At 35.9% G+C, this 9,146-nt stretch overlaps 1 protein-coding gene across 2 annotated transcripts in view; it reads right to left on the reverse strand.

Annotated features, from left to right (window-relative positions):
• Positions 1-5,402: 5,402 nt before the first annotated feature.
• Positions 5,403-9,146, reverse strand: part of TCEA1 (transcription elongation factor A1) — a 27,212-nt gene continuing 23,468 nt past the window's right edge. For both annotated transcript variants that reach the window (XM_026842992.1, XM_026842991.1), the window contains exons 7-9: positions 8,004-8,150; positions 6,956-7,027; positions 5,403-5,958 (exon numbers count right to left, since the gene is read on the reverse strand). In XM_026842992.1, coding sequence (XP_026698793.1) covers positions 5,950-5,958; positions 6,956-7,027; positions 8,004-8,150 — 228 coding nt within the window. In that variant the 3' untranslated portion in view covers positions 5,403-5,949. The remainder of the gene's footprint in view (positions 5,959-6,955; positions 7,028-8,003; positions 8,151-9,146) is intronic.

Below are 9,146 nucleotides of genomic sequence, written 5' to 3' on the forward strand. Positions count from 1 at the left end.
ATAGAATCATAGATTGGTTTGGGTTGGAAGGCACCTTAGAGATCATCTAGTCCCAACCCCCCTGCCATGGGCAGGGACACCTTCCACTAGACCAGGTTGCTCACAGCCCCATCCAGCCTGGCCTTGAACACTGCCAGGGAGGGGGCAGCCACAACCTCTATGGGCAACCTGTTCTACCTAGTGTCTCACCACCCTCACAGTAAAGAATTTCTTCCTAACATCTAACCTAAATCTACCCTCTTTCCATTTACAGAATCACAGAATCATTCAGGTTGGAAAAGACCCTTGGGATCATTGACTCCAACCATCAGCCTCACTCTACAAAGTTCTCCCCTACACCATATCCCCCAACATCTCATCTAAACGACCCTTAAACACATCCAGGGATGGTGACTCCACCACCTCCCTGGGCAGCCTATTCCACTGTCTGACCACTCTTTCTGTGAAAATTTTTTTTCCTACTGTCCAGTCTGAACCTCCCCTGTTGTGGAGTTAAAGCCATTCCTCCTTGTTCTATCACTAATTACCTGTGAGAAGGCACCAGCACCAACCTCTCTACAATGTCCTTTCAGGTAGCTGTAGAGAGTGATGAGGTCTCCCCTCAGCCTTCTCTTCATCAAACTGAACAGTCCCAGCTCCTTCAATCGCTCCTCATAAGATCTGTTCTCCAGGCCCTTCACCAGCTTCGTTACCCTCCTCTGCCCTTGCTCCAGCACCTTGATATCTCTCTCGTATTGAGGTGCCCAAAACTGGACAGAGTTCTCAAGGTGTGGCCTCACCAGGTTTAAAACCATTACCCCTCGTCCTATCACTACACTCCCTGATGAAAAGTCCCTCCCCATCTTTCCTGTGGCCCCCTTTAAGTACCGGAAAGCCACTATAAGGTCTCCCCAGAGCCTTCTCTTCTCCAGGCTGAACAACCCCAACTCTCTCAGCCTGTCCTCATAAGGAAGGTGCTCCAGCTCCCTGATCATCACCCACTTGTATTTCTATCATCTTCTAAAACCAAAATACTATTCTACACATCAGCACAAAAAGTAAACGAAAAAGTGAGAGAGACAGCGAATCAAAATGCTTCTGCCCTCTGTAGCATAACACTGGATGACTAAGTTAAGAGGAAGCTCTTCTATATATGACTACTTAAGACGGCCCAGTTAGTGGTCACCACTGCTTAATGTACCAATATTGGTTATCTCAGCTGATTTTCCAGAAAAAAATACCTAAAGCACTAAAGATACAGTTTCAGTTTATATAAAATATTACGTGATAGGTAGTAACTGCAACAAAACAAACTAGATATCAGTAAGGCAGCATTCCTGAGGAGCTTGCAGTAAGACTGATAATGCTGTACTTGCTTTAAACAGGGTAGGTAAGAGTGCTCTAAAACTCTCATTTGACAAAATAAGTTTAAATAGGTCAAATTCAGCTTACTGGTAAGATCAGACACACATCCAAAACAGATCAAAGTGTGTTATTTCATTAAATGGAGGATTTAATTTCTTTCAAGTTAACTTTCTTCCCTGCAAAGATACCTCATTAAGAGCTGGAAGAGAGACCAAACACTTGTATTTTATATCAAATATATTCTAGTTTTCTGCAAGAAATAGATGCAATGAAATTAGAGGGGAGAGTAAGCTATATTGGTTGAGGCAGTTCTATGGTTAACATTAGTTTATTACAAGAGGAAAATAATAATTTCTAAGCTTATTTTCGATGTACCACAACTTCTAAGCAAGTAAAATTCTCTAAGCAATTTTCATTTCACTTCTGCATTACAATATGCTGACGTTTGAATGCCTATCTTTCCTGAAAAGTGTTAACAAATTTTAATGCTGTGTTTTAGGTTTAAGCTTACACCCAACATCAATGGCAGAATGCTGGTCCCTAAATACCCTGACAGTATGTCTTAAAAAACCCAAACAACCAACCCACTCCCCTAAATATCCTGTTATTTTGAGGCTGTTTAATATAGGATTTCATTGAGGTGGGGGGGGAACAAAAACCCATCTGCACAGAAGACAGGTTTTTAAGTACATTTCATTACTGTATATTTACTCATAATGCAACTTTTTTCAGGACAAAACTGAGTTGCACTGAAAAGCAGAAGTTACTATAGACAAGCTATTACATGAATAGCAGGAGAAAAATCATATTGACACAAGACATTATTTATAATTCATCAAATAAGAAATTATCACAAAATCAATTTATCCTAGCTTGAAAATAAGTATAATTGGTTTGTCTTGGCATTTATCTAACTGCAGGATATCATTAAGCTTTAACAACTTTCCAGTCCACTGGTATTCTATATTCAATGTCTGCACTTCAAACACCAGTAACTCCTACAGAACATGCATACTGTTAAAGACTGCTCTTTTCACCAGCCTGCCAAGCATTATTAAAATTGCATGGGCTCCTTCAGCCAACATATTGTGTTTTACACTGACCTTTAAATTACAAAGTCATTAGCACAATACAAACAAAGATTTAAAAATTTCATATATATCCTGAAGGGCTCTACTGTATAAAAATAGATTATCACACAATCATGTATGTATGTGCTTAATGATTACAAAGGCTATCTGAAAAAGAAAAGTGATGAGAAAGACTATCACAATGTGAAGTAATCTTTAAACAAGTTTGCTCTGAACAGTACTTAAGAACACATCTTCTGAAATAATACTGATCCCTTTCATGGCAATGATATTAACAAAAGATTTTCTATACTAACATTGCAACTAAATTCATCCCAAGCCTTTTAAAAGGGTAAAACAATTCAAGATTAGTGATGATGTAGTGAAACAGAGTTGTATGAAATTGTAAAGCAGTGAAACTCCTCAGGTTTATTTATGCAAATGACTACTAATTACCTATTTCAAAAGGCAGGAGTTTGAAAGGCAATACAACCACTTTTTGCAGAATGAATGCTTCATGTTGATGGATTTAAGTTCCACCTCAGCTGGTATGGGTTGTAGGTTTCAATTTAAAGTTCACATACATGACCACAAGTGGAATCCCTAACGATAAAAACCAGGCACTTCCTTTGCAATGCTTGTAAAGTGCTATAGGGATTCAAAGGGGAATTCACAAAAGCCAGGATCACTGAGCAGATACTTACCTTCTTAGTCAAAAGAATCATTAAGTACAAGATTTTTAAAAACCACACTTTCTCCTGAGCAAGTTAACAGAATTATATATGAGGATAATACCTTCTAATGAAGGATCCAGATGCAGTGTTTTCTGAGCAGCTGAAACCCCTAGCTTTCCTTACAGAAGAAAGGTGGCATCCTTAAAGATCTACACACACTCTTACTTTCTCTACTACATTAGTGTAAAAACTACCTTAAGTTGCAGTGCAACTATGTTCCAGTCTCTCTTTTGTCAAAGACGATTCAAATATCCATCAAGGTTATAAACAAACCTGCTGTTCCCGGATAGGAGAAATTCATCACCAGTTCTACTGGCATCTTTCACTGCATAAAATATCCAAACGCACTGGGTCAGCTGTAGCACACCTGCTGCTCAGCTGGTGAAATGAGAATCAGTCTCAGCCTTGCCTTTACATCCTTCACCCATACATCCTTCAGACTTTACATCCTCTCACAGTGGAAGGCAATTTCAGACAACTGGGAAAGCACCTGTTGAACAGAGATGCATTCAAAGCTTACTGATGGGCAGTTTTATTTTTGGATAGCCAAAAGCATGAACAGTATTCTTTTCTAGATCTAGTTCTTGGACTTCATCTTTCAGTGCAAGAAAGAAACTGGGCTTTTTAACCTCAGGGACAGAAAAGAGAAGGGGTAAAAGCTATTGCTAGGCCATCAGGTAACGTGAGGTGAAAACAGTGTTTTATTTGCACTCCTAGTTGGATACACCTACATCACAAAGCACTACCTCAGTTCTAGTTCTTTAAATAAAGTCCAGATAAACTTCAGGAGGTATGGAAAGATGATTGCTGTGTTTTCTGAAAAGGTAATTCTCCTAACTGTCACACTGGGCTTAAAGACTAAAGGACATATAGCATAAGGAAGGTAATGCAAAACAACCTGTGCCTGCCCTGTATATATACTGTGAACAGCATGGGAGATTTAGGTCTACTTGGCATCCGATCTGAAATAATTTTTAACACAATTTTCTGGACTTGTTCCTTTAGAAAGCTCCCCAAACAAAGTGCTGTAATTGATATTTAACGTCTGTCATTGGTTTGTTGCTGCCTTAAACAACTTGGAAAAAAAAAATCTTAAAAAGCAATCCTGCCAAAGGACCTACACACAGACTAAAAATAAGCCTATTCTGTTAGTAGAAAAAAAATGTTTTCTCAATCAATGCATTAATATCTAATAAACTGAGTTAAAAATATTTTTATATGAAGTTATGCAAGAAATTAAATGCCAAACAATCTCCTTCATAAAAAAATGTTTGCATCTAAACTTCTATTTTAATTATTTTTCCTTTCAGCAGAGGAGCCACTTTTCCTTCCTTGCACAAGCTGACTGGAAATGCTTGCTATATAAAGAATTTACCAAACACTTCTCATCTTGCAAAGCTCAAGTGTCATCATACTACTTCCAACTCATTTGTTTGATTGCTGCCATCACACAAAAAATATTTAACATAAAAAATAATGTTTTTCCCTTTACGGCCAAAGAATTATTTCTCCAAAACACACAGGTACTCTTCCCATTCCCCCCATGAATCCTTTATACACTGCCAGGATAGACCTTCTCAGCACCAGGCTTTGATAAATTAAATAACAACTTAGATATAATGAAAGAATTTAATCTCTTCTAAAGATGTTAACATGTTTTTCCTTGAAGGTGCATTTGAAAATACTTCCAAACATGTGCACTGTTAAAAAGCAGGCTCTAACAAAGCAGTATTTCTTTCTATCATCCCACATATGGAAAAGACCATAACTTCAGTAATTTATTTTCACCTGCAGGACTATGATTGACATCTGATACTCAACATCTCAAAACTCAGTTCATGAACAAAATTGATGCAATTTATATGAAGTGAATTTAGTATTAACTCCCCAGCCAGTTTATACTGTGATAAAGTGGTTGGCTGGTGTTATTAGGACAGCCAGTGCCTTTGCTTATGTACAAAGTCTAAACCAAACCTGGTTGTCAAGCTCGTTAAGTGAAACTGAACACTCAAATCAGATTTAACCAACTATTTGAAGACATTCCTAGAAATAATACCTACTGATAGAATGTAAAATACATGCTCTGGGCAATAAAATATATTGCACTGATGAAAGCTGTTTACATAACAAAACTTAGCCAACCATTGCAAAAGAGGTCATCATATCCACTAATAAATTTCCAAGCTCTGTGACCACAAATATAGTCCTAATTCAGAAGCAGTACATACAAACTAGAGAGTTAACTAAATTGTGCTTTAGTTAACAACTGTTTAATGTAATCAGATGAAGTTACATACCTTTTCTCTTTGCAAAACTAGAGAACACAGCAGCAAAAACCAAAATTCCATTCTTACAACTGAACAAATGTGGAGAGATAAAATACATATCGGAGGAGCGTGTATGTTTCAGACCGCAAAAAATAGGAGTACATTACTCACATAGTTAGAAAAAACCAAGCCAATTACCAAAATGTTTAATTGGTAAAAGTTTAATGTAACTTACTTATAAAAATGAAAAAATATTTTAACATTCACCATACAACTGAGCAACCTGGCCCTACCGACTATCAGCTATAGGAAGCCATTTAAGGAAATGATGGTTGTGTCAAAACAAAAGCTAACTTCAGGCATGTATGCAGCTTTAAAAAAAAAACAAAACAAAACAAAAACAAAAAACACAAATAAAAAACAAAACCCCAAAATCCTCTCATTTGCAGAAAGCTAGATGCTTAGCCTAGTTTTTTAAAGCTAATTACAAAATCCTCTTTCATACTGGTCCAGATGTCTTGACAATTTCTTCTTCTAACAGAACTGTCAAAAGAAAAGAATTTTTATGAGATCTTCACACAGCTTATTTCTAAATCTTTGCAAGAAGAAACAGAAATACAACACCATACTCAGGATATGGAAATGACTAGTAGAAGCATTTGCCTATATCATAACCATTCCTTCACTCAAGCATCTTTATACGGACACTTGTAACCACCACCTTACAGAAGGTTTCAAGGACAAATAAACTTTTCCCAGTACTGCATCAAACAATTTCTAAGCTTTATAAAGTATTTAGATACCTTGGAGTATAGATTTGAAAAATATCCAGTAATAAGACACATAAAACAAGATGCATAAAATACTTTCATGTAGTAATCTTAAGGTATGCCGTGCACATGGTTCTGCAGAGCAGCATTCTTCATGCAGAAAAATAACGGAATGAGGATATCATGCTTCATATTGCATGCTATCACATGTTAACCTGTAAATTTTACAGGCCATTTCAGTGTTTCTCCACTTCACTGGACTACTGGTATTCCTCAGAAGCTTTTACAATTCCCATTTCCTGAACTTAAAAAAAAAAATTTAAATTAAGCGATCAATGCCCTACACTTATCCTGACAAAGGAATATGGCAGCAGTCATTGCTTCATACCCTCTTTTCAGAGTAGCAAAAAAAAATGGAAAGAAAAAAAAAAGGTCCAAAAAGGCCTATTCCATCAAACCAGTGATTAAAAAGTTAGAATATCTTTGGGTCAAGAAAGGGAAAAACACAGTGACTAACTTACCACTACTTTGTATGGCAAAGCAGCATTGTAACTATATGTTACAGGACTAAGTCAATATCCTGACTTCTCTCCCCCTTTGCCACTGCCCTTCTTGTGTGATCTCATACCTTCAATCAAAAATACTTTTCTAACCAAAAGCTATTCTGCAATATCAACATGTAATATTATTTGTCATTTACTGTAAACCAAAATTAAGCACAGAGCCTAGCTGTCTGCTATCAAATATGCAGAGCAGTCTAACAGTCTTACCTTCCATCTGTTTCCACATTCATTACAGACAACAAATGTTGTCATGGGTTCATCAGCACTGCGGGTTTGAACCTTTGGCAAAGGCAAGAGCCAGAACAGAAGAGGAAAATTAGTATCTTCAACTTTTGTTAGTATGTGCTCAATGCAAAGGTTTAAAATTAAAGTTTAACATTATGGAAACATATTTGGATAAAAATACACATTAACTTTCCGTAACAGTTGAAATTATTTTTTTGTCTAGACTGTAAAGTGATCATAAACCTGTGTTTTGACAGATTTAGCAGCATTGAAATATCAATTTCGGCACAGAAACTGTGCACATACTTCTAGGAAAAGGTTCTGCAGTAAATCTACACATTCAATACAGTTTTACATATATTTACTGATGGAAAGGCTTAAAAGTCTCATGATTGAAAAATAGCTATTTACTTAAAGAATCTGATATATAGTATTAAATTACAAATGCAGCTGATCCTATGACGAAAATTAAATGCCTTGAAGCACTGCTAAACAAATTAAAGCCCTTCTTGCACTTATTTCCTAATTAAAACAGAAAAAGGTTGTGGGAATGATTGTAAATTAGGGTCTATTGATAGTCAAATGGTAGATTTTATATATATATGCATATATTTATTATATGGATGTATCGTTATCTTCTGTTATTTGTTCCCTCTGTAAATATGTTTACACACCTTAAAAACAGTAAATGTCAACATTTACTAAAAACAGTATGTCAAGTTCTCCTTGACATAAAATCATATTAATGTAAGATGTAAGAGGAATCAGCAAAAACTCAGCATTACAAAGAAACTGACATTTTAGGCTATATAGCTACTCAGCTTAGATTTACCTAAAAATCTCTGGTAAATTAATACAACAAACAATCTTTACATAAGCTCACCTAAGTAGCTCCAACTATCTTCACATATTTTGTAATTTGTTAGCATTTTGTTAACAGTTCATTTTGTAACTAAAACTTCCTCTGACAATCTTTATATAGGAATTCAGCTTTGAAAAAGGAAAACTAAGAGTCTGAATAACCACATACCTGTGTATATGTACAGTTCTTCTTTTTGCACTTGCCGCATGTAAACAGATCAGTTTGGGTACCTCCTGTTTTAGCCATCTGGTGCTCTCTGATAGCTTCTTTGGTCAGATTTTTGCGCATTTCTTTCAGCTCATCACTTGCCATTTCCTGTTATGGATAACAGCAGAGTTTACTAAGGAGTTTTAAACAAGTCATTACCACTGTGCAAGCATACCATTTTTTATTTAGAATCCATGAACAACAACTCTATTGAAGGGCAAAGTAATTCTTTCTACACATTTTCAATTTTACAAGATTTAAGTTGGGATATTTCACAGCACAGAAGCTACAAAAAGTTTAGAATGCTGGGGCTTTTTATGCAGTGGAAAAAAAATCAGTAAAAGTTACACAATATCAAACACATAGAAACATTTTTATGCAGAGACAAGATAGAGAAAAAGAGAGGAGGAAAAAGATCCTTTCCCTAGGTTAGATCCTTCAATAATCATCTTATTGACCTATTATATAAGATTATTATAGGGATAATTTACATTATTTTGACTATTTCCATATTTGTACTGAGAAATACAGTATAGCCGTCATTTACCATATGTTACCAGAAATCGTATACAGTTAGTTGCAAAACACTAACTGAAGAGCTCAGGTTCACCAATTTTCTTCTTTAAAACAGTTCTAGTGTGAAGGATCTCCACAATGTAATCAAGTGTACACAGCAAAAACAAGTGGTTCCATTTTTCTTCAATAAAATTTTACTCCAGGTACCATGTAGATGTGGAATGCAAATCTTGTATTAATACGGTTTCACTTAGAAGTAACTTTAAAACTGAGGGGTGTTTTAGCCATTAAAATTTGAATCCACGAGAAAAAACAGGCACTGGACAACGTAAAACATATGTCTGTGCATATGTACATACACACATGTAGAACTAAAAACCTCACAGTATGTACTGAAGAGACAATTGACTATTCTTTACACATTCCTTTATGAGCATGTTTGCCCTAACCTTTAGGTAAAGCTATAGAAAACAAAAAACAAAACCCTCTTTCCTTTAGAATAAAGCTAATCATGATTTTCATTATTTGATCATGAATTTAATTCCTTTCTATCTCCAAGATACTCCTGTATACCTGAAAGGGGGGGGG

The sequence above is a fragment of the Athene cunicularia genome, assembly GCF_003259725.1.
Source record: "Athene cunicularia isolate RWA chromosome 2 unlocalized genomic scaffold, athCun1 chr2_part1, whole genome shotgun sequence".
Classification (NCBI taxonomy): domain Eukaryota; kingdom Metazoa; phylum Chordata; class Aves; order Strigiformes; family Strigidae; genus Athene; species Athene cunicularia.